A 26,003-nucleotide genomic window follows, 5' to 3' on the forward strand; every position below is an offset into this window, starting at 1 on the left:
TTTAATAATGTTACGTATATTCTGGAAGTCACTTTACCTAGTGTAATGATATTAATCGGTGAAGTTGTAGAGCCGTCTAAACTACAGATTACTTTTAAAAGGAAAATCTGTTCTAATTATAAGCAGTACTTGAGATTTATTACAAGTTTGGAAGTGAAATAAGCCAGTCCCTGAAAGACAAATGTTGTATGATTCCACTTGCATAAAGTGCTTAGAGTAGTCAGAATTGAGAGAGAAGTAGAATGGTGTTTGCCAAGGGCTGAAGAGAAGAGGTAATGGACAGTTACTGTGTAGTGGGTCTAGAGCTTCAGTTTTACAAAATGAAAAGAGTTCTGGAGATGGATGGTAGCACAACATCATGAATGTATTTAATACTACTGAACTGTACACTTAAAAATGGTTAAGATGGTAAATTTTGTTAGATGTATTTTACCACAGTAAAAAAAATTGGAAAAACAAAGCCTATATGTAAAGATAGATGTTTATGCTTTATGAGAATTTACAAAGATTACCTTATTCATAGGATACATTTTGTCTTCAAATTTTGCGTAAGATTGTGTGTTTTTTTAAAATTTATTTTTGACTGTGTCAGGTCTTAGTTGCAGCATGCGGGATCTTTCTTTGCAGTTCATGGGCTTCTCTGTAATTGTGGCACTTGGGCTTAGTTGCCTGGTGTCATGCGGGATCTTAGTTCCCTGACCAGGGATCAAACCCTTGTCCCCTTCATTGGAAGGCAGATTCTTTTTTTTTTTTTTTTTTTTTTTTAATTATTTATTTTTGGCTGCATTGGGTCTTTGTTACTGCGTGTGGGCTTTCTCTAGTTGCAGCGAACAGGGGCTACTCTTCGTTGCGGTGCGCGGGCTTATCATTACGGTGGCTTCTCTTGATGCGGAGCACGGGCTCTAGGCACACAGGCTTTAGTAGTTGTGGCACGTCGCGGGCTCAGTTGTTGTGGCGCACGGGCTTAGTGGCTCCGCGGCATGTGGGAACTTCCCAGACCACAGCTCAAACCTGTGTCCCCTGCATTGGCAGGCGGACTCTCAACCAATGCGCCACCAGGGAAGCCCTGGGAGAGGTTTTTAATTACTGATTCAATTTTATTACTGGCAATGGGTTTATTCATATTTTCTTTTTCTTCCTGATTCAGTCTTGGGAGATAGCATGTTTCAAGGAATTTATCCATTTCTTCTAGGTTGTCCATTTCATTGGTGTACAGTTGTTTATAGTAGTTTCTTATGATCCTTTGTGTTTCTGTGGTGTGGATTGTACCTTCTCCTCTTTCACTTTTTATTTTACTTGGGTCCTCTCTTTTTTCTTCATGAGTCTGGCTAAAGGTTTATCAATTTTGTTTATCTTTTCAAATAACCAGCTCTTAGTTTCATTGATCTTTTCTGAGTTTAGCCTCTGTTTCATTTATTTCTGCTCTGATCTTTATGATTTCTTTTCTTCTAACTTTGCGCTTCATTTGTTCTTTTTGTAGTGCTTTTAGGTGTAAGGTTAGGTTGGTTATTTGAGATTTTTCTTGTTTCCTGAGGTAGGCTTGTGTTGTTACAAGCTGCCCTCTTAGAACTGCTTTTGCTGCGTCCCATGGATTTGGGATTCTTGTGTTTCTGTCTCCGTTTGTCCACAGGTATTTTTTAATTTCCGTTTCGATTTCTTCAGTGACCCACTGGTTATTTAGTAGCATATTGTTTTAGGTAATGTTTTAAAATTTTTATGTATATAGTTTCAACTAAGATATATTATATATATATATATATATAGGCAGAAATGTTAAATGAAATGTCATTAAATAAAATATATATTAACCATGACATTGAGGGGATCCTTTCTGTTGCATTTCAACTAGAAATACCTAAGGAATTTTATATTTTCCACAAAAAAACCTTTTGAGGGTCTGAGTTTTATTTTAGTTAGTCTCAGCTCGGAAGGAAAGTGTTTTATGTAGCCTGAAGGAAAATTATTTTTGTCAACTTTGAAAGTTGAAATCTAATCAGATAATCTGTGCGATATAGAAATGTTTATTAACCTTTTATTTTTCGAATGAATTTTAAAGACCTACAGATGCTATAAGTTTCTTGACCTAAATTAAATTAGTAAGCTCATCTTTGAATTCAGAATTTTTTGTTTGCAAAGGATGAAAGCATATTAAAGCCTAAAACCTCTGCTTATAAAACTTGGCAGTGATACAAACAACTGTAAAAGTACTGGGAATATATAAAATAAATATATTCTGAATGGGAGGAGTGAAGTATCATAGTTGGATTCAGGGTTTCAGATGAAATGATGACACTCTGCCCCAAATATCTGGGGCAGGAAAAACGAGTAAATTGTTCAGCATCTGGTTTATTTTTCTCCTTTGGAGTCTTCCTCTTTGTTCTCCATTCTGTGCTACAGACCAGGACCTTACTTTTCCTTTTACTGCATGAGAATAGCTTGTGCCCCATACTTTTGGTATATTCATGGTTTTCTTAATTTGGAGGATATAAATCTTTTGATGATAATGGGCCTTCTCTCTTGAGCTGCAGTTTGCATGAAGATGTGAAGGTAAGGGGCCGTGAATGTCATTTTCAGGAGACATTATCACTGATCTAGACAGCCTTTTAGGTTTCTTTTCCTGTTATGTCAAAACTGTTTCTGAACTGTTTCCTTCCTAGCAGCCCAGCCAGATGATGAGGAAGACACAGGCTGCATCAGTGGCTCTGTACTTACACTGGCCTGAATTCCAGTCACAGCTCCTCCATAGTCGTGGGACAACCTACCCAGGCCTCACCTTCCTCATCTTTACGTTATCTCCTAGCCCCTAGTCAAGATCATGAACTTTGATTTTGTATTTTCTGACTTAATGCTTAAAATCCTACCCATATTCTAATGTTTTCTTTCCCCCTCTTTCACTAGTAACCTTTCTTATTGGTTTCAGGGGTTCAACAGGATATAGCTTCACAATCTCTGGATCAAGAAGTTTTATTAAAAGTTAAAACTGAAATTGAAGAAGAGCTAAAATCCCTGGACAAAGAAATTTGTGAAGGTCTCTTTATCCTTATTTTCCTAGTTAATTAGCGGGTTGTTTGGTGTGGTGTTTTTTTTTTTTTGGTTTTATTTTTTTACAGTGGCGTGTTCACAACATTACACAGCTTCGTGGGTCTAGGATTATAGGGGTGAAACTAGAAAGTACCTCTTTCTTTCCTGGGGGAATCTGTTTATAAGTTTCTAAACTATACCCAACAGAGTAGATGGAACCTTTTCTGGTGTTAAGTAATGGACGAAACAGTCATGTTAAGGTACTACTTTCCGTTCAGTGTGATTGATACCTTTATATTAATAGCACTAAAGGGAGAATAAGCATGGTGCTTTCATTTTTCATGTGCTATAGATGGTGGTGGCAGTGATAACATTTTTAACACCGCCAAAAGAAACACTGCATACGTTGACAGTAACTTCTCACTTCTAGTCCCAGCAGCCCCCTGTCTCCATCCCCAATCCATCTGCTCTCTGTCTCCATGCATTTGCCTGTTATGGGTCTACACGTAAATGGAATCATACGCTGGGTGGTGTTTTGTGACTGGCTCTTTCACTTAGCATAGTGTTTTCTGGGGTCCTCCACGTGGTGGCACAGATCGGTACTTCCCATTGTATGTAGATTCAGCACGTCCATCAGCTGATGGCTGTTTAGGTGGATTCCACTTTTTGGCTATTACGTATAATGATGCTGTGACTATTCATGTACAAGTTTTTGTGTAGATGTGTATTGCCCAGTAATTTTTATTTTTTTATTTTTATTTTTTGGGGTTTTTTTTTTTCTTTTTTTTTTCTTTTTTTTTTTGGCCATGCCACGTGGCTTGCTGGATCTTAGTTCCCGACCAGGGCTCAAACCCGGGCCCTCAGCAGTCAAAGTGCCGAGTCCTAACCACTGGACTGCCAAAGAATTCCCTGCCCAGTAATTTTTAACAAGAAAAAATAGAAATCATGTTTATAAATCAGCTCCCTGTTGAACATTAACAAAACCTAATGTTAATGTTCTCTTTTCCTTTACTGACATTTTTAAATGATTAATATTATAATTCTGTTTTAATCCTTGCCCATTTCTGATAGCAGTACTGCATGGCAAAATGGGCAAAAGGCAGAAAAGAAAATGGCAACGAAGGCTTATGTGCACTTCCTCATCGAACCTTATTCCCCGAGACTTAGCGTCGGAGTGGGCGTTCTCAGGCTTGCTCAGACCGTGCAGCATCTGTGAACTTTGTAGCCATGTATATCTTTCTTGAAGAAATACATATTTAACTCTAGTGAAATTTGCAGCCTTCTAGGAGCAAGCTTTGCATTAGTGCAATAAATGCTTTATGGAGGTTATTGATAACCCTTGGGAGTGGGTACAAGCCACCTGCTTTCCTGGAGGTCTATGCCTTGCACCCCATTTGTACCCTGGACCAGGGATGATCTGGCCTCTCCTTCCTGCAGTTAGAGCAGGGCTGCGTCTGTACACAGGGAGTGAGGAAGCAGAGGAGAAGCTGGCTGTGTGAGTGGGCAGCTTGTATACTTTTAAAACATATCCATGTGCATGATTGTGAGTTTGGACGTTCACTCTAAAAGGGAACGAAAGTCATGAGTCCTCTAAGGTGGAATAACATTAGAATCTGGTTTAAGAAGAGCCACATTTGTAAAGGTAAAAACAAATCTTAAGAGAGGGGTGATAGAGCTGGGAGTTGCTCTCATTTATCATTCTTTGACTGAACGGGTCTGCGGTAATATACCAAATTGGTTTGTGTATTTTGCCATGTCAGTTTAGCCTTTTTCTTCTCTTGAAACTAAGCTTTTTCATAAAAATCTTTCCTTAAAAAAAGAAACCTCTAAATTGAAGGCCTTTTAAAGGAAACATTAATATCCCATAACGATTATCTGACATTTTTAACTGGCTTATAACTAACTATTAGCTAGTTCCCAGTAGTTGGCATCTTAACCCCCCGAGCTTTTACAGCACAGCTTCTGACATTGCTCATTAACTTGGGTTTTCCTTCTGTCATCTTCAGCCTTCGCCAGCACAGGCTTCGACCGCCACACTTCGCCCGTGTTCAGCCCCGCAAACCCCGACAGCTCCGTAGAGGACTGCTTGGCTCACCTCGGGGAGAAGGCGTCGCAGGAGCTGAGGGCGCCTCTGCTCGGGGCCTTGCAGACGCTCCTCAGCCGGTGAGTCCCCACGGCCTCTGCGCTCTTAAGCCTCCATTTTAAGTGAACAGTGTCACTTCTTTTCTCACTTACTTGTCTTCACTTTTTCTTTTTTCCTTTTTTTTTTTTTTTTTTTTTTTTTTTTTTCGGTACACGGGCTTCTCACCGTTCTGGCCTCTCCCGTTGCGGAGCACAGGCTCCAGACGCGCAGGCCCAGCGGCCACAGCTCACGGGCCCAGCCACTCCGCAGCGCGCGGGACCTCCCCGGCCCGGGGCACGAACCCGTATCCCCTGCATCGGCAGGCAGACTCTCAACCACTGCGCCACCAGGGAAGCCCCTACTTTTTCTTTTTTTGCTTTCCCAAATCATCTCTGTTTGCGTTTTGAGCAGTGATTTAACTGTTCCAGCATGAATTTGACCGTTTGTATTTACTTGTTGGGCTGTCAGGTTTCAACAAATGCTTTCACCGGTTGTAAACACAGGCTATTTCACTTGTGCTGACCACTTTTTACCAGCACTCCCTCGTGACTAGCGTAAGTGGAATGACTGGGGTTTTATTCATTGTACTGTGGGATTGACATTGTGTCTATATTTGGGGTGTCCCGGATGTTGCTACACTTTCGGGTTGCACACCGACCTGTGGAACTGATGCCACATTCCTACTGTGGAAACTTCTTTCCGAGCTGTCGTGCTGGCTATTAAAGCCAAAGGCAAGAAGCTCATCATGAAAGTATATTAAGTAGAACCCAGTCATTTATTGTAAACCTTAAAAATTTGTTTCCCTTAATTCTTTTATGAGAATCATTAACAGATTGGTGTGAATTTAAAAAAATGTTTTTTAATGAAGATTGATGACTAAAACAAGGTGAAGACTGTTCCTTCACTCAAGGGGCCAACATTCAGATGCCAAATAACTGTTGTAGTAAAGTAATCCCTTACTTCCACAAAGGCAAAGCTTATACGTTACCATTTGTTAGGAGAAAGCAATTTGGGTCTAAGGATGATTCAGTTTGTTTCCGCATATTTTGGTGACATGAGCAAATGTAAAAATCCCAGCTATACATAAGAAACAGTGAAATGAAAATCATATTTGGATTTTCTTAACTTTATACATAGAAAGTTTAAAAATAAATGTGGAGAGAAGATTCTGGGTGTGGGGAAGTAAAACTGAGACAGGAAATCTGGTGGCACAGCAGTGGCTTTCAGAGTGCTGTGAGGAGGCTTTCAGAGTGCTGTGAGGAGGTGAGGCCCGCTCCACTCTGCTTAAGCCAGAACAGCCATACTTGCATGGAGTTTGTATATTTAGCTTTCATCTTAGATTTGAAGGAGCCTACTCTTTGGCCAATACAAACATAAAGAACTTGTAAAAGCAGTTGGGACTGGGAGTAAAGTAACTGAGAAGCATAAGGCAAAAAGTGGCCTCCAGCTTTGATGCAGACTATTTGTGTCAAGTCATCTCCCTCTGTCCTAGCTTCTCTGTTCATTTCCACTTTACTGGGATATTGCGAGCTCTCCAAAGAACAGCATTATAGTTTCATATATGTACAATGTATGTGAAGAACAGTATAATAGTATATGTATTTGGAGTCCTTTTCATGATCTACAGGACAAATTGATCTTTTCACTGCAAAGTAAATTGTATTTTAAAAAATACAGTCTTGGATGAATATTTGTTTTGTCTTCCCCAAAAGCTTAACAACTTCAAAAAGTTATTAATATCCTGAAAATAACTGATGATGAACTAGAAGTATTATACAGGTTGATGGCAGTATTTTTAAGGTGGAAAATACTACTTATTCCCCCAAACAGTTTTGTTAAAGTAGGGAAACTAATCCTGAACTCTTCATACAGCCAAGCACCAGCAATCTGACAAGTTTTCCCCCTGGAATTCCCTGGCAGTCCAGTGGTTAGGACTTCACCAGATTTTCACTGCCGAGGGCACAGGTTCGATCCCTGGTCGGGGGATCTAAGATTCTGTGAGCTGTACCGTGCAGCCAAAAGAAAAGAAGAGTTTTCCCCTCCCCTTTCTTCTTTGCTGAGTTCAAGTAGCTCATTAGATAGGGCTGATTTTTTAACTACTTATTTTTCTACGTTTAAGATTTCCTTTGAGGGATTCCCTGGTGGTGCAGTGGTTGAGAGTCCGCCTGCCAATGCAGGGGATGCGGGTTCGTGCCCCGGTCCGGGAAGACCCCACGTGCCGCGGAGCGGCTGGGCCCGTGAGCCATGGCCGCTAAGCCTGCACGTTCGGAGCCTGTGCTCCGCAGCGGGAGAGGCCGCAGCAGTGAGAGGCCCACGTACCGCAAAAAAAAAAAAGATTTCCTTTGAGTGTTTTAATCTGCTGGATCTTTTATGTGCATATATGTGTGTACGTATAATGTTTCAAATCCCGTTTCATTCTGAAGGATGCTAAAGTACTTCAGCCTGATAGACTCCGCGTAAGGACTGGCGTGGTGCACAGCACAGCAGGCAGTTCAGGAAAGGACATGAAGGGACTGATGCACGCAAGCAGAGCTGCAGGGAGCAACAGGCAGGTTAGACGGTAGCGTGTCTGCTTCAGGCCTGTGTTACAACCACCTAGTGTGTCACCCCGGTCTTCAAACAGTTCTACGCTTACTTTAATGGCAGTGCGGTAGCAGGAAGGTCGCACATAACATCTTATTAAGACGGTCATCCCTCATATCTTAACTCCTTCAGTGTCACTGTGCTGTTACGTTATATTGGCTTACAGAAAAGAACTATACCTGTGTCATCAGAACTGTTTTCTGAAACATCTAGAGCCACACGCTGTCCAGCAGATAAAATGCAGGTCACATGTATGTAGTTAGAAATTTTCTAGCAGCCACATAAAGATATTAAATACAGATTTTAAATATATTTTATTTAACTCAATGTGTTAAAAATATTATAGTTGGAACATGTATTTATTATAAAAATTATTGGTGAGATGTCGTAGGTTCTTTATTTTTAGGGAGTCTCTGCAGTCTGGTGTGTTCCTCAATAATAATGAGGATTATTGGACCTCATTACCCTGGTCCAGATGCTCCTTGGCTACATGGGGCATCAGTGTATCACGGCCCATTTCAAAATCCTAGGAGCAGCGGCGTGTCCCTTGGAGCCAGCACTAACTGGGTGTGAATTGCTATTCCTCTGTTGCTGCTTGCAGCCCTGTGGATTTGGGACAGTCTCTTAGCTTTTCTGAGCTTCAGTTTCCTAGTATGCAATAGAATATAAAACACAAATGTATAAAAATATAAAACATAGCAATAGGCTACCAGTAAGTGTACCTGTTATCAATCTTAAATATTCATAGGCTGAAGAGATCACAGACCAGGGGCGGTCAGAGCAGAAAATGCCTTTGGAATGGATTTTAAAATCCTATAAAAGCAAGACGCCTCTCCTTTTTTACATATATGTTAATTCTTTGCCAACAAAAGGCGGTGGGGGGAGGGGGGAGGTAAATCCTTACTAATCTGTTGTCCAAGAGCCTTGGTGCCTTCCTGTGTAAGTTGCTATGGAGTGTCTTCGTCATTGGTGTTAATTTGCACATGGGCCCACGCTGAGAATGCAGCACTCACGCCCATCCCCTCAGTAAATGCGTGTCTGTGTGACAGGAATAATCAGAAGGAGAGCCTCGCCCCAGGGGTGGGTGTCACAAGACTCCAGGTTAAAAATAGAGCTCATTTATTGACCTTGCTTATTCCAACTTATGTTCCCAGTTTGAAAAGTCTTCCAGTGACAGTGTCTCTTTAATTTTTAAATATTTTACATTGTTTGCCTTTAACTTGTTAAAAAAGTTTAACTTGTTCTTTCAATTTTATTAATGAGATAATTTTTGTTATTTGTTATTACTTGATTCTGTATTAATAACCCAAGTGTTTATATTTATCTCCAACATAGAAGCCTTGTTGGATAAGTTTCAAGCAATTGTAAAAAATTTGTTATTTTATATTTTTCTCTTTTTATGTTGTAAACTGCTTTCCCAAGCTGGTAGCATAAATCTCAGCCTGTAGAGAATGCTTAAAGAAAAATGCATACCAAATGTTAAAAGCCATGTCTCACAGAAAACTATATATTGAAAAATCTGTGTTACTTTAGCAAAAAGTTCAACAGCAAAGTAGTGACTGTATGTTTATTTATCTGGAAATTCAGAATTTTCCTTCTTTGTGACACAGACTTTTTAAAAAAATCTCTACAGGCCATTGACATATCAGGCATATCGGGAATGTACAGTGGAGACCACAGTTCATGCCAGCGGCTGGAATAAGGTATAAACCAAGTTATCTTTTCTCTTACAAGATTTTAGTGTGTTAGTGATAAAGTACAGGAGGGATTGATAGCATCGTACAAGAGAAAACTGTTAGAGCTTGTTGTTTAATGCATAAATCCAGCTGTGTTATGCAGTGTTTCTGATTAAGGCTGGCGCAGAACCACATGTTCCATAGTTGTGCCATCTGCCTTCCCATCTGTCCTGAATTTCCCATGATCTCTTCATTTCTCTGCCTTAGATGTGACATTTTTATCCAGGTGGTCATTTGTTCACAGGTGAGTATGTTTTGGGGACACAGCTTCTTGTGGTTCTTACAGGGGTACCATCTGAGCATTACAGCCATCCCTCAGAGATGGCAGAATGAATTTTATTAATTTTCGTTTTGTTGTTTAGTTAGCTAGTTAGTTAGGTCAGGTGATTAATCAGGAAAAAAAAAAGTTAAAGTGCTTGCTTAAGACCCCTTGACTCGTACATTTTGGAACCAGCACTGGAGCTGAGATCTTTTGATTCCAGCCTCAGTGTTCTTCCACTGAACCATGCTGCTGATCCATTGTCTCAGGCTGTATTACCCACTTGTCACCTTGCCGGGGCGAGTCTCAGGGGATGCGGTATGGGGTGGTCCAGCTCACTGAGAAGGAAGTCTGGCCCTTAGTGATGTGGTGCTAGGGATGAGAAAGTGCAGTACAGTTATTTTTATAAATAGCCACCTCTACTCAGAATTGTCACCACTGTGAACCAGACTGTGTGACCTTAGGTACCTAATTGATGTATGTTATTTTTACTCACCTTAATACAGGCTTTGGAGGCATTGTAGCATAATCATTAGCATCATAGGCCTGTAATCGGACTTGTTTCCGTATCAGCTTTGCCACCGACTAGGTGCATATCTTTGGACAGGTAGATTAAGCACTCGAAGTCTTCGTTTTCACATATGTGGAGTGGAGACGATGCCACTAACTTCAGAAGTTTTATTAGAGCTGGGTGACATAATGTGTGGTTCAGTGCTTATTTCAGTGCAGTGTCTGGACCCATAGTAAGCACTCTGTAAGCAGTGGCTATTATGTTAGATTTAACACATGGAACCTTGTTACCAAATAGTCACTATTATGGAGTTTTAGTATGTTACTTAGCTGTAAAAAATGTGTTAAAATAGCTGACTGTTTCATTCGCTTTCGTGGAATAAAACAAACCTCTCGTTTTATAAATAACAATGAGCTTGGCTATGATATATTTCTTAGTATATCAAACAACAAATATTTAGATACCTAATATGACTCGCCTTCTCCCCCTATTTTATGTTCTTTTCCTGTCACCCTTGTCTAGGACTGTCACAATCAACTCTCATATGTCTCCCGGCCTTCCCCCCCCCCCGCCCCCCATCCTATGCTTATCCTAAAAAATTGGCGTAAACCCCAGTCTTTACTCTCCCTCTTCACCCATCCTTTTTTCCCATTCCCTGCTTCATTTTAGTCCCTCATCTTGCCAAGGTTGTGGCTTGAATACCTCCTGTAAATGAAGCATGCCAATTAGAATATGACTTGCTCTGATGAATCCGGCATTACTCTCCTAAGTCCTTTAGGACTAAAAAGAACCTGGCTTATTATGATAGGAAACTGAAATGCCTCTTTCCACCCCAGTCAAAATCAGATTGGCTTATTTAAGCAATTAGCCCATATTTTGCATTTTATGTTTTGCATGAATGTTTGCAAAATTCTGATATAGCATCATTACATGAATATGGCTATCTGGTAGGTACATAAGACTCAAATAAAAAAAATGTCCACAAGCATGTCAAGTTTCCAAACTGAATGTCAGTTCATCTGTATAGGGATTTTAAAAGCATCTTGGTATAATGCTCTTTAAATAGATCAAAAGAAGTGGAGGAATAAAGCTGTCACAAACCCATATTAATAGAATGATTTTTTAAAGTACATGTATAAATGTAGGCTGTATAGTATGTATATGCCAAGAAAAATAATTGGAATGTGTGCCAAAACATTAAATAATAGTTATCTCAGAATTGTAGGTTATTCTTTAATTTTCTTTTATTTTTCCTCATGGGAATTGGTTTTCCTATGAACTTAACTGCTTATAGAAAAAGAGGAGAATGGCCATTAAAGGGAAAGGCTAGAGTGTTAGGGCACAGTGCTCACATGTAATAAACAGACTTTAGAGAGGAGTGAACTGTTTGCCTTGGTTAAGTTTTACTGGCATATTACATCACTCATCTTTTAAAATCTTTCATTATTAAAATGTCAGGCGTGCACAAAGCGGAGCGAATAATGTAACAAACCCGTGTCCGTCCCTCAGCCTCAGCGGCTTTCAGTATGTGTCTGGTCTTGTTTCATCTGTTCCCCACACTGTGTACCGTAGATTACCTTGAAGCACACCTCATAAATACATTAGTATGTATTTCCAGGGATAATTATATCCCTTTTTTAACAACTGAGAATACCGTGATTACCTCAGGTATTAACAGTCATTCTAATATCAGCACATAGTCTATTTATTCAGTATTCAGATTTTCCCAGTTGTTTCACAAAGGTCTTTTCCTAAGCTGATGTGTTTGAATCGAGATCCAGACAAGGCTCATGCATTGTATTTGGTTGATATGTCTCATCCTTAAAGAATTTTGTGAAATATAATTCATATACCATAAAATTTACCCTTCTGAAATATACAGTTTAATGCTTTTAGTACAATCAAGAGTTGTGCAGCCATCTCCACTGTCTAATTCCAGAACATTTTTATCTTCCCTGAAAGAAACCCCATACCTTAGAGTAGTCACTCCCCATTTCCTATTCCTTCCAGCCCCTGGCCATATGGCTTGACTCTGTCTCTATGAATTTGCTTGTTCCGGGCGCATTTCATGTACATATGATCACATAATATGTGACCTAAATCTCTTAATTTGCAGACTTACTCTTCCTCTTGGGTTTTTTTTTTTTCTCTAATTACTTACAGATTATTTGTTCTGTTAAATTTTCTACCTCCTGGATTTTATTGACTGAATCACTGAGATGCCAGCTAACATGCACAACTGACCCTTGAACAATGCAGGGGTTAGGGGCACCGACCCTCCCTCCAGCTGCAAATGTTCATATAACTTAAAGTCGGCCCTCCTGTCCTCATACATGCATCCCTCCATACCTGCAGTTCTGCATCTGTGGATTCACCAAACTGCGGATGGGGTAGTACTGTAGTATTTACTGTTGGGAAAACTCAGTGTATCACTTATAGTTAGCTCTCAGTATCCGGCCCATGCTGTTCAAGGGCCGACTGTATCTCCTTTCCATTGGTAGGTTGCTCTAGAGGCCTGATCATATTCAGGTTTAATCTTTGTGGCAAGACCGTGTCAGTGGTGGTGGTCTCTATTTCCTGTGGCATCACACGGAGTGACACATAATGTCTCGTTGTCTCTTAAATTTTATTTTGAAGCAGATATTTCAAAGGCATTCAAACCTAATCAATGGATTAGGTTTAGATATCAGGTGTACACATGATATAAAATGCGGAGTTGATGGAGAAGATCCAGGAAAGGATAACTTAAACGATAAAAACAGTGGAGGAATTGCTATGTGAAGAACGGACTAAATTAGTAGATTTCAGCGTAAAAAGTATAGTGAATGAGAGGGAATATGGTTAAGGACTAAAGACAGTAGTGAAAGAGGATTACAGATTTATCTCTAGATTATTACATAGTAGAACGGGGGCAGCTACATTTGATACATGAAAGAGGTAAATTTGGAACAAATAAGAGTATTATTTTTATATAGCAAGTATGAAATTTTTGCAACTCATTTTTTTAAGAGGTAATAGAGCTTAAACATGAATAACTTTAAAATATGCATGTTCATAGATTATTATGGGAAATGGGAATGTTTTGAGGTATGGAACGTCCCAGGCCTTTGGAGCTGGTGTGATGTGAATCTGTAGGGCTGGTTCACAAGCTCCTCTCCTGCTCCAGCTGAGACAGAATACTAGGCTGGATGAACAGCCGTGTTCATTTCTGTTTTCAAAAGTGTTACAGGTTTCCGATTGTAGAAAAAGCCTAACACAGCCTTCTTTATAGCTCTATACCCCTCCATTGGTGCTAAGAAGGGGTTTTTACTGCATTTTGGGCTGGAGTTCTTTTAGAATATCAAAAAGTGAAGATGTGTGTTTTTCGCATTTTTCTTTCAGACCTTGATAGAGATTCCTTCAGGGCTGCTTTTACTTAAAACAAAAAAAAAACAAAAAAAACCCAAAGAATATTAGTAAGGATATAAACTCATTGTCTTTTCTGTTTGTCCTCTTCTGCAGAAATGTGTTGTAATCCCTCAGCTATGACCTTGGCAGGTCAGTGACAGGAAATTGGAATTGGTTTCATTTCCTTTCACGGTCCTTCCCAGTTGTGTGGAGACCTCTTGATGATTTAGACAGAAGAGACTGCCTGCAGACAGTTAATTGAAAGTACTTAGTTCTTTTCAGTATGCAGGGGTTTTATTTGGAAGGAAAGGGACTCTAGTTAGTCTCGGAAATAAATTTTTATGATTTTAAAATATTGAGCCATAAGGTTGTTAGGAGTGATGATAACACCTCTGGTTTTTGATGACTTGTATAAGATAGCTCATAATTTTGAAAGTTCTTGTTTTCAAATAGAATAAAAGGCCATGGTACAAAATGCACAAAGTACAGAAGACATACACTTGAAAATACTTTCCCACCCTTGTCACCACTTACCTAGTTTTCCTCTTTTTAGGCTACCACTATCACCAGTTTCTTAGGTATTTTTCAAAAATACTATAGGGTTATACAAACGTGTGTGTAGATGTTTTGTTCTGTTAACAGTAATGTTAATAATAATGGTACCATTATTGTACATACTCTCCTTTATCTTTTTTCACTGAAAGTAAATCTTGGTAGTTGGGCAGTGGACGATCTTACGCTTTTTAACAACTACTTGATATTTTACTGGATGACCAAAATTTGGTCTGTTGGGTTGTTTCCGGTCTTTTGCTATTATAAATAATGCTTCAGTGAATTTCCTGTACATATGTTGTTACACACGCACGCACGCGTGCACACACACACACAGGCCCGGTTGTTTTCATATAATACTATTTCTACCCCCCCACCCCGTGGTATAAAACATACATGCATTATTCTCAAAAATTCCAGTAGGGGTCACTATTTTATTTCCTTTATTATAATAAAAATGGAGTTCCATTATGATACACTGGAGTGTATTTTCTAGTAGTTGAACATATAAAATGAACGGTAAGAATTTCAGTTTGTTTTTTACTCTCTCATCTTTGCCTTAAAGGTTTTGGTGCCTCTGATTTTGCTACGGCAAATGCTTTTGGAGTTGACAAGACGTGGTCAAGAACCTTTGAGTGCATTGCTGCAGTTCGGTGTGACTTTCCTGGAGGACCATGCTGCCGAGTACATCATTCAGCAAGGTGGCTGGGTATGCGCTTTCAAGCTTTTTTTGGTTTTTTTTTTTTAATCATCTTAAAAGAAAAATAAAATTAAGCCCCTCATGGTTGTTTTTAAAAGCATAGGTTAAATATCATTAACATTATTGTTCAGTGTTATTTAATATTGTGATTGGATGGTGATCAATGGAAAGACTATTCTTGCAGTTTAAGTTAAATTAAGATTTTACTCCTAAATTCATGTGTTTTTTTAAAATATTTATTTATTTATTAGGTTGCGCTGGGTCTTAGTTGCAGCAGGTGGGCTCCTTAGTTGCAGCTCGCCAGCTCCTTAGTTGCGGCACATGGGCTCCTTAGTTGTGTCATGCGGGCTCCTTAGTTGTGGCATGTGAACTCTTAGTTGCAGCATGCATGTGGGATCTAGTTCCCTGACTAGTGACCGAACGTGGGCCCCCTGCATTGGGAGTGCAGAGTCTTCACCACTGTGCCACCAGGGAAGTCCCCATGTATGGTATTTTTAAGTGGTTATAACTATGAAACATTTCATACTAGCAAAAAGTATATAAATAACTTCTATATACTTAGTATATAAAAGTATATAATAACATATACTGAGAAAAATATATAATAAGCATATAATAACTTTTATATACTTACACTTTAGAGGTGAGGAATAATAATTGAACACCTATGTATTTACTCTCCCAGTTGAAGAAAAGAACACAGCCAACACTTTTGAGTCTCCTTATATACCCCTCCTAGATATCCACATGTTCCTACCTACTTCACAAGGGCAACTTCTATTCTGAATTATAGTTTTAATATGTATATATCCTTAGACAGTATATTATTTTGTATGTTTGAAACTTTATGTAAATAGTATCATATGTATTCTTCTGTAACTTGCTGTTTTCATTCAGTGTTGTATTCTTTTTTTTTTTTTTGCGGTATGCGGGCCTCTCACTGTTGTGGGCTCTCCCGTTGCGGAGCACAGGCTCTGGACACGCAGGCTCAGCGGCCATGGCTCACGGGCCCAGCCGCTCCGCGGCATGTGGGATCTTCCCGGACTGGGGCACGAACCCGTGTCCCCTGCATCGGCAGGCGGACTCTCAACCACTGCGCCACCAGGGAAGCCCCGGTGTTGTATTCTTAAGATTCACCTAGGTCATTGTTTGTCAACTTTTTTTTCATTATCACTCCCCTAAGGTTCCTTTTTAGACATTTTTATCCTTATCATCTCCTTCCTCCCCACGTGAAATTTTAAAAGCACAGATATAGGTCTGTTTATGTACTGGGGCCTTTTGGAGGGCCACAGGCCTTGTAATATCTAAGATTACTCACATCTCCCCAGACCAGTTTTAACCCTCAACTTCATCCCCTTTGAGAACACATGATCCAAGTTGATGTGTTGATGGGCGTTTGGTTTCCATGTGTAATATGTCACAATTTATCTGTAGTTTATTATCTACAGGCTTGCCAGTAGACATTTCTTCCTTTTTGCTGTTGGAAAGAGTCTCATCCATATGTGCAGGAGTTTCTCTGGGTATATACTTGGGAGTAGAATTTCTGGTTCCAAGAGTATAGACATGTTCTAATTTACAAGATGATGCCAAAGTGTTTTCCACAGTGGTTTCCAGCTTGCCCTCTGTCAACAGCATATAAGAGTTTTTCTTTTTAAATATGAGAACTTTTGTTGTTGTACCTCCTCCCCAACACTTAATATTGTCAGACTTTTTAATTTTAAAAATTATTTATTAAAATAAGATTATTTAGGAATAATTTTAGATTTACAAGAAAGTTACAAAGATAAAGCATCCCCACATGCCCTTCACCCCGTTTCCCCTAGTGTTAACATCGTGCATAACTATGGCTCCTTTGTCAAGTTGGCTTTTCCGCATTGACTTTACATCCAGCAGATTTGTCCAGCTATCTTATTATTCTGATTATCTCTGGGCTCCTTTGGGTTTTCTACATAGAAAATCACACCATGTGTGAATAATGTCAGTTTTTTTTTCTTGATGAGTCTATCTTTTTAAAAAAATGTATTGCACTAATCATCACCATATTAACAGAATTGGTATTAGAACCCATCCTTGTCTTTTCTGATGTTAATGTGAGTTAAATTTCCTTTAATTGTTCCACCATTTAGTTGTATCAGTCCCGATGAGTGAGGTTGGCCTGTACTTTTTCTTGTTTGGTTTCAGTTTTAAGGGTGTGCTGGCTTCATAAAAGAATTTAGAGTTGGGAAAAATGGTTCCTCCTTTTCTGTACTCTGGAACTGTTTGTATGAGACTCAGATCATCTGTGCCTTGCTTCCTATAACATTCCTTCAAAACCACCTGCTATTTTCTTTGAGGGAAGGTTTCTGTTTTTTCTTGTCAACTTTTGATAATCTTTCTAGAATATTATCCCTAAATTTTCAGATTTGTTGGCATAGAGCTATTCATATTTTCTTTTTTTGGAGGAAGGTACAGTGGATTTTAATTTTTTTAATTCTCTTACACTACTTACTTTTTTAAAAAGTTTTCTTTTGGAGAATTTTGTATATATATGGAAACAGATACGAGAGTATAATGAACCCCCATCACTTAGTCCTAGCAGTCATTAATTTACTGCCAGTTATGCTTTATTCACATCCTAATCACTTCCCCTCTTAATACAGTATTTTGAAGCAAAATCCAGACATCCTATAATTTTATCTGTAAAGATTTCACTATGTGTCTCTGAAAAATAAAGGTTCTTTTTTTATTTTAAATCACAATACCATTGTCACATCACAAAAAAAATTAAAAATAATTTCTTCATATCATCAAATATCCTGTTAGCATTCAAATTTCCAAATGTCTCAAAAATATCCTGTCTTTAAGTCTATGCAATGTGTGGGTCTGTAGTTCCTTTTTCATTTTATTTTACTTTATTTTTCACTGTGTTGGGTCTTCATTGCTGCGTGTGGGCTTTCTCTAGCTGTGGCGAGCAGGGGCTACTCTTCGTTGTGGTGCATGTACTTCTTATTGCGGTAGCTTCTCTTGTTGCGGAGCACGGACTCTAGGCACGCAGGTTTCAATAGTTGTGGCTTGCGGGTTCAGTAGTTGTGGCTTGCGGGCTCTAGGGCGTGGGCTAAGTAGTTGTGGTGCACGGGCTGAGTTGCTCGGCAGCATGTGGGATCTTCCTGGACCAGGGCTTGAACCCGTGTCCCCTGCATTGGCAGGTGGATGCTTAACCACTGCACCACCAGGGAAGTCCCGAGGCTTATTAATTTTATTTTCCCAAAGCACCAGTTTTTGGCTTTGTTGATTTTCTCTATTGGTTTCCTATTTTCAATTTCATTGATTTCTGCTCTATTTTTATTATTATCTTTTCTTCTGCTTACTTTGGATTTAATTGACTCTGCTTTTTCTAGTTTCCTAAGGTGGAGGCTTAGATGATTGATTTTCGATCTTTCTTCTTTTCTAATATATGCATTCAATGCTGTAACTTTCCACTTAAGCACTGCTTTCACTGTCTCACACAAATTTTAATATGTTGTATTTTAATTTACTTCAAAAGATTTTTTAAATTTCTCTTGAGATTTATTCTTCGACCCATGTGTTATTTAGAAAAATATTGTTTAATCTCCAAGTACTTGAGGATTTTCTAGCTGTCTTTCTGTTATTGATTTCTAGTTGCATTCCATTGCGGTTTGAGAGCAGGCATAGTATAATTCTGTTCTTTTAAATTTGTTAAGGTATGTTTCATGTCCCAGAAGTTGGTCTGGGTGAATATTCCACGTAAGCTTGGGAAGCAGGTGTGTCCTGCTGTGGTTGGATGGAAGTAGTCTGTAGACGTCTATCGTACCCTGCTGGTTGTCTGCCTGCTGGAGCTGTCTATTTCTGGTGGAGGCTGTTGAAGTCTCCCGTTGTCTTGGTGGATTCATCTGTTTCTCTTGCAGCTCTTTGGTTAGGTGTGTACATATCAAAGACTATTACATCTTTTTGGAGGTTTAACCCCTCTATCATTATATAACACCCCTCTTCATCCCTGATAAGTTTCCTTGCTCTGAAATCTGCTCTGTGTGAAATTAATGTAGCTACTCCCTCTCCCTCCCTTCCTTCCTTCCTTTAACATGCAGTATTTGTATTTTAGACATGCAGGGAAAGCTATTTGAGAATCTACTAATTTAAAGCAAGCAGCTGTATACAGGTAACAAAAGAAACAACATCTTGTTACAGCTCGGCACACAGCATCCAAAGCAAATAGGCATGAGACTGTGAATATTTGTGTAGCATTAAAAACAGGTGAGTAACATGCTGCAGGGCTGGGAGAGGGAAAATGGAAATGTGAAGACCAGTGTTTCCAGTGCTCTCAGTGTGTAATGCAAAATTTCTCATTTGATGACCCATCCGGGTGCTTCAGATGTGATGTGCGGTGAGAGTGGCAAGGAGGGAGACAACCAATCTGCATACCTGCCTAACATATTTTCACAGGTCTTCTTTCAGTGGTAAACCAGTTTGAGCATCTCTTGAATTTGTTGTTTAATGATAGCTTTCTTATCTCAGGCTTTAAACTCTCTGGATATAAACAGTGAAGTATTTGGTACTTTCCCCTTTATAATAAAATATGTTCCATGTTTCGTTAAATATTTATTTATTTAGGCTGCACCGGGTCTTGTGGCATGTGGGATCTTGGTTGTGGCATGCAGACTTTTTAGTTGTGGCATGCATACAGGATCTAGTTCCCCAACCAGGGATGGAGCCTGGGCCGCCTGCATTGGGAGCACAGAGTCTTACCCACTGGACTACCAGGGAGGTCCCCATGTTTCATTACAAGTATACACAACAATGATCAAATTAAAGGTTTAAATACTTAGAAATATAAAACCATACTTAACAAAGCATTAAGTATCTAAATGAAGACTTACTAGATTATAAAACAATAACTAGTAAAATATTAGTATTTAAACAATATTAGAACTTTAACTATATAAATAAACCTCATTAATACTTTGAGAAGGTGGCTTACTATTGAGCAATAGATATTGGGGAAAAGCCTTTTCTGACATAGCTTTCTGATAGTTCAAGGGATTGTTCAGTATCGTTGTATAGCATAAATGTGATTCAGTAAGTGTGGCATTGCAAATTTCTTAAAAGCTGTGAGTGTTTTACCTTGAATATTATATAATAGTACAGACTTTACTTTCTTCTGTTATTTCCAAATACACTTCTATGTGATACATTAGAACACATTAGCTCATATAGACTGTAGTGTAATCAACTAAATATAGTTTTGTAGGGTTTTTCCCAGCACTTTGAAGACCAAACCACACTATATTATGGCACTGAGGATTCGACCTAACATTTCAGCTAAATTTTCTTTGGTAAACATTTTAACGATTGCTAGGTTTTCCTCTTACAATATCAATCACAGATGGTTTATAAATGATGTGTGTGTGTTTAGTATGAAATACTACTCAAAACAGTCATTGGTCATATATTTTCAAGAAGAAATTAAACCAGTTGTGAGCAGGAAGAAGCTATATCAAGATCATATATAGAACGAAAATAAAACAGAAAAGAGGAATAAGAACAGGGGAAAAAATTACAGTTGTAAAGGTGTTGGTTCGGAAATGTTCTGTTTTTTTTTTTTTAATTTTATTTATTTGGCTGCGTTGGGTCTTCGTTGCTGCGCGCGGGCTTTCTCTAGTTGTGGCGCACAGGGGCTACTCTTCATTGCAGTGCGTGTGCTACTCATTGCGGTGGCTTCTCTTGTTGCAGAGCATGGGCTCTAGGCGCGCGGGCTTCAGTAGTTGTGGCTTGCGGGCTCTAGAGCGCAGGCTCAGTAGTTGTGGCGCACGGGCTTAGCTATTCCGCAGCATGTGGGATCTTCCCGGAGCAGGGCTCGAACCCGTGTCCCCTGCATTGGCAGGCAGATTCGTAACCAGTGCGCCACCAGGGAAGTCCCTGAAATGTTCTATTATTATACAAGATAATCAGTCACCAAGCTGAGGATATTTTCTTTCATCAGCATATCAGCTTTGTTTCCTCTGTGAATTCCGCACACAGGATGAGTGGTCACTTGGTCCATGGGGACATTGAAGCACTCATGACGTGGCCCCTGTACCAGATCAGCTTGCTCACTTGCTTTAGGGACACTTTTCTTGAATGTTTCCCCTCCCAAAAGAAACCCATCCAAAATACAGTAAACCTTCTCAGAATTAAGGATGGTATCAAGCTCAAGTGCACAGCCAAGGTCCTTGTCAGGTTTTTCCAGGTAGCAGTGGGTTGTTTCCAGGGCCCCCAGCCCCTGTCCTGACCCTCAGTGGCACAGCAGACACACAGATGAGCACGTCTTCCGTGAACATTCCTCTCCTCTTACCACTCAAGAAAGCTGCACCTTTTAGGTTTTGGTACTTAAATGGTTTGAACGGTCCTCTTGTCATCTTTTCCTTCTCTTTGTCTGATAGTGGAATGTACCGTTTCTGCAGTTGAAACTCCCCTGTGACGAGGAAGCAGTGTAAACGCCTGGCGGCCGCGGGCAACAACTAGAGGGCCCGGCTGGTGGCTGCTCCCACTTGCCTCTGACGAGTGTCTGCATGGTCAGTTTACTCTTAACGCGTCTGTGTCTTTACGTGAAGCGAGTTTCTTAGACACAGCAGACAGTCGGATCTTATTTTTTCATCCAGTCTGACAATGTCTTTCTTGTAGTTGGTGTGTTTAGACTATTGATGTTCAAAGTAATTATTATTATTATTTTTTAAATTATTTATTTTTATTTTTGGCTGCATGTGGGCTTTCTCTGGTTGTGGCGAGCGGGGTCTACTCTTCGCTGCAGTGCATGGGCCTCTCACTGCAGTGGCCTCTCTTTGTGCAGAGCACGGGCTCTACGTGTGCAGGCCCCAGCAGTCGTGGCACACAGGCTCAGTAGTTGTGGCCTGCGGTCTCCAGAGTACAGGCTCAGCAGCTGTGGTGCCCAGGCTTAGCTGTTCCACAGCATGCGGGATCCTCCCAGACCAGGGCTCAAACCCGTGTCCCCTGCATAGGCAGGCAGACTCCCAGCCACTGCGCCACCAGGGAAGCCCCAAAGTAATTATTGATGTAATTAGATGAATATCTATCATATTTGTCATTGTTTTCTACGTGTTGCCCTTATTCTTTGTTCCAGTTTTTGTCCCCCACTCTTTTTCTGCCTTTTGTGGTTTTAATTGAGGATATGTTTCCATTTTCTCTCCTTTCTTGGCGTGTCCATTACATTTCTCTTTTTACCTCTTTAAGTGGTTGCCCTACAGTTTGCCATACACATTTACAGCTAATCCAAGTCCACTTTCAGGTAACGCTGTACTGCTTCACGCGCGCTGTGCGTGAGTGCGTACCTTGTAAGAGCATCCCTTGTGTCATTGCTGTCATTCATGCCACTTGTGTAAGCACACATAATCGAATACATGGTTGCTGCTATTACTTGGAGCAGCTGTTATCTGGAAGATCAGTTAAGAATAAGAAAAATAAGTTTTTATTCTCCCTTCACCTACTTCTTCGTCAGTGGCCTCTCTTTCTCTGTGTAGATCTGCGTTTCTGACTTATATCATTATCCTTCTCTAAAGAACTTCTTTTAACATTTCTTACAAGGCATGTCTACTAGCAATTCCTTCAATTTTTGCTTGTCTGAGAAAATCTTTATTTCTCCTTTTTGTGTGTGTGTGTGTGTGTGGTGTGTTTGTGAATAGTTTACTTTATTGAGATATAATTCACAACCACACAGTCACCCATATGAAGTGTAGAATTCAGTGGGTTTTTGTATATTCTTACTTGTACAACTTAATACATTTCTTTTTAAGATCACATGTCTTGCCTTAATTTTTATTTTTCTTTCTTTTTTTAATATCTTTATTGGAGTATAATTGCTTTACAATGTTGTGTTAGTTTCTGCTGTACAACAAAGTGAATCAGCTATATGCATACATATATCCCCATATCTCCTCCCTCTTAAGCCTCCCTCCCACTCTCCCTATCCCACCCTTGTAGGCGGTCACAAAGCACCGAGCTGATCTCCCTGTGCTATGCGGCTGCTTCCCGCTAGCTGTTTTACGTTTGGTAGTGCATATATGTCCATGCCACTCTCTCACTTCGTCCCGGCTTACCCTTCCCCGTCAAGTCTGTTCTCTATGTCTGCGTCTTTATTCCTGCCCTGCCCCTAGGTTCATCAGTACCATTTGTTTAGATTCCATATATATGTGTTAGCATGCGGTATTTATTTTTCTCTTTCTGACTTACTTCACTCTGTATGACAGACTCTAGGTCCATCCACCTCTTCGCAGATAACTCAGTTTCGTTTCTTTTTATGGCTGAGTAATACTCCACTGTATATATGAGCCACATCTTCTTTACCCATTCATCTGTCGATGGACACTTAGGTTGCTTCCATGTCCTGGCTATTGTAAATAGACCTGCAATGAACATTGTGGTACATGACTCTTTGAGTTATGGTTTTCTCAGGGTATATGCCCAGTAGTGGGATTGCTGGGTCATATGGTAGTTCTATTTTTAGTTTTTTAAGGAACCTCCATACTGTTCTCCATAGTGGCTGTAGCAATTTACATTCCCATCAACAGTGCAGGAGGGTTCCCTGTTCTCCACACCCTCTCCTTCATTTTCGAAGGATAACTTCTCAGGAACAGAATTCTAGGTCAGTAGGTTTTTTCTCTCGACGCTTTCAATATTCCCCTCCACTCTCTTCTTGCTTGCTTGGTTTCTGATGAGAAGCTAGATGTAATTCTTACCTTTGTTCCTCTCTAGGTAAGATACTTTTTCCTCTGACTTGTCAAGAATCTTTTGTTTGCCTCTGATTTCTGTAATTTGAGGATGACACGCTTGGGTGCAGTTCTTCGGACACTTACTGTACTTGGTGTTCTCTGAGCTTCCTGAATCTGTGGTTTGCTGTCTGACGTTAATTTAGGGACATTCTTAGTCATTATCGTTACAGATATTTTTCTCCTGTTCCTTTCTCTTTTCTCCTTCCGTGCTCCAGGTGTGTGTGTTACACCTCGCGTAGTTGTCCCACAGTCCTTGGATGCCCTGTTGTTTTCTTTCCCCCGTCTTTGTTGTCTTTGCCTTTCAGTTTGGGATGTTTCTATCGAGACATCTTCAAGCTAAGAGGTTCTTTCCTCTGCAGTGTGGAATCTAATAATAAGCCCATCAAAGGCATTCTTCATGGGAATTCCCTGGTGGTCCAGTGGTTAGGACCGGCGCTTTCACTGCCAGGGCCTGGGTTCAATCCCTGGTTGGGGAATTAAGGTCCTGCAAGCTGCTCGGCATGGCCAAGAAAGGGGGGGGCATTCTTCATTTCTGTTCCAGTGTTGTTGTTTTTAAATCTCTAGCATTTTTTTCTTTTTGGTTCTTAGGATTTCCATCTCTGCTGACATTGCCCATCTGTTCTTGTGTGCCGTCTACTTTATCCATTAGAGCCCTCAGCAAATTAATCATAGTTGTGTTAAATTCCTGATCGATAGTTCCAGCATCCCTACCACGTCTGGTTCTGATACTTGCTCCCTCTTTTCAAATGTGTGCGTGTTTTTCTTCTCCCTTTGGTTTGCCTTGTCATTTTTTCTGGATAGCCAGACATGATGTCCTGGGTAAAAGGTAAATAGGCCTCAGTGACGTGGTGGCGAGGTGTGTGGCGGGCGCACTGGAGTCCTGTGACTAGGCTCTGTGGGTGAGCCTGTGCCCCCCGTGAATTTGGCCAGAGTTTCTGTGTCTCTCTCCTCCTTTACGTGGGGCAGGACTGGAAGGTTGAAGTGGGCTGCCGGCGAGTGTTTCCCTTCCTCTTGGGCAGTTAGGCTGTGGTTAACTGGTTCCCCCTGAGGGCACAGCTTGTCAGGAAGATCAGGGCTCATTTTCCCCCTCGCCCAGGAGCAGGGAGCCAGGGGGGTAGAGGTGAACCTCAGAATTGCAGGGCCTCCCTGGGACTGGTCCCCCGGTGACCCGCAGCCCCGCCCATCCGTCTCCAGCCTCGGGACAGCGGTTTGCCCTGTGGCATCACCTCTTTTCTCTTACAGTCTTTGAGATTTCTGGTCATTCAGCTTTTTAACCCACTTCGGGGTGGAGTGGAGACGTCCAAGTCCTTCCACGGGGAAGCTGCAAGTCCCTCGGAAGGTTTTGCTTCTCAGTTTTGTGCACACTGAGCCCCCAGCGCTCCTCAGTTACAGTGTCGGTTTTCTACCCAGTAACCCTTAGCTGATTGTGGATGCTGTGCCCTCCGCTAGGCGCTGCCACCCAGAAGCTGAGTAAAATGGGCCCTCCTTGGGCTCAGGGCAGGGCGGGGTGGCATGTTCTGTGCTGTGAGGTGGCTGTGTTACGGGGCTCGGACAGGAGGAGGCCAGGGTCGCTGGGGCGCAGTCAGGAGCACATGTCCGCTGGCGGCCAGCTTTCCGGAGAGAGAAGTGGAGAGTGACTGTCTGCTACTGTTGGTACTGGGACTGCAGGGTAGTGGGGGTGTGTGTGTGCACGCACGCTTGTTTGCTTGCCTTCTACCTTATTTTTTCCCTGGCCAGAGTGTGGGAGTTGAGATTGGAATCACAATTTGTTTGTGGCCCCAGCTCTGCCAAATATTAGCCCTGAGTTTTGGGGGGAATTCATTTAACTTCGCTGAGCCTCAGTTTCATCAATTACAGTATGGAAGAGCAGCTTCTGTAGCTCACAAAAATGATGGTGTGAAAAAGTGTTCTGTGAAAACATTACATTTTTACAAATATCAGCTTTTCAGATGTGTCCCTAAGAGTGTGTGTTTTTCCGCTTCTCGAGTCTGAAGTTTCCTTCGAGTTTTGGTGGTGACTGTCTTTGCCGGGCAGCAGTCAGGCACAGCCGGGTATGAGCCGGGACAGCCCAGCTCCCGCTGCTAGTAGGCCTGCGAGCCCGCAAGGGGCCACCGTGAGGTGGGCTTCTCCTGGGTTTTCTCCTGTGGCATGTGCTAACCTAAATACTTACTGTGAAACATTTAGATTACATGAAAGATTACTGGGGGAAATGTCATCTGTAATAATATTAAATAGTTTGAATAAAATTAATTTTGGGGGCTTCCCTGGTGGCGCAGTGGTTGGGAGTCCTCCTGCCGATGCAGGGGACGCGGGTTCGTGACCCGGTCCGGGAGGATCCCAGTTGCCGCGGAGCAGCTGGGCCCGTGAGCCGTG

At 40.9% G+C, this 26,003-nt stretch overlaps 1 protein-coding gene and 1 pseudogene across 1 annotated transcript in view; one reads left to right on the forward strand and one right to left on the reverse strand.

Annotated features, from left to right (window-relative positions):
- BCL2L13 (BCL2 like 13) overlaps window positions 1-26,003 on the forward strand; it is a 63,826-nt gene that overhangs the window by 33,466 nt on the left and 4,357 nt on the right. Inside the window, exons 3-6 of the mRNA XM_065888240.1 lie at window positions 2,921-3,028; window positions 5,028-5,184; window positions 9,360-9,429; window positions 14,737-14,880. Of these exons, the coding sequence (XP_065744312.1) occupies window positions 2,921-3,028; window positions 5,028-5,184; window positions 9,360-9,429; window positions 14,737-14,880 (479 nt within the window). The remainder of the gene's footprint in view (window positions 1-2,920; window positions 3,029-5,027; window positions 5,185-9,359; window positions 9,430-14,736; window positions 14,881-26,003) is intronic.
- Window positions 20,801-21,418, reverse strand: LOC136130683 (AP-1 complex subunit sigma-2 pseudogene; annotated as a pseudogene).

Source organism: Phocoena phocoena, chromosome 11 (assembly GCF_963924675.1).
Source record: "Phocoena phocoena chromosome 11, mPhoPho1.1, whole genome shotgun sequence".
NCBI classification, from domain to species: Eukaryota; Metazoa; Chordata; class Mammalia; order Artiodactyla; family Phocoenidae; genus Phocoena; species Phocoena phocoena.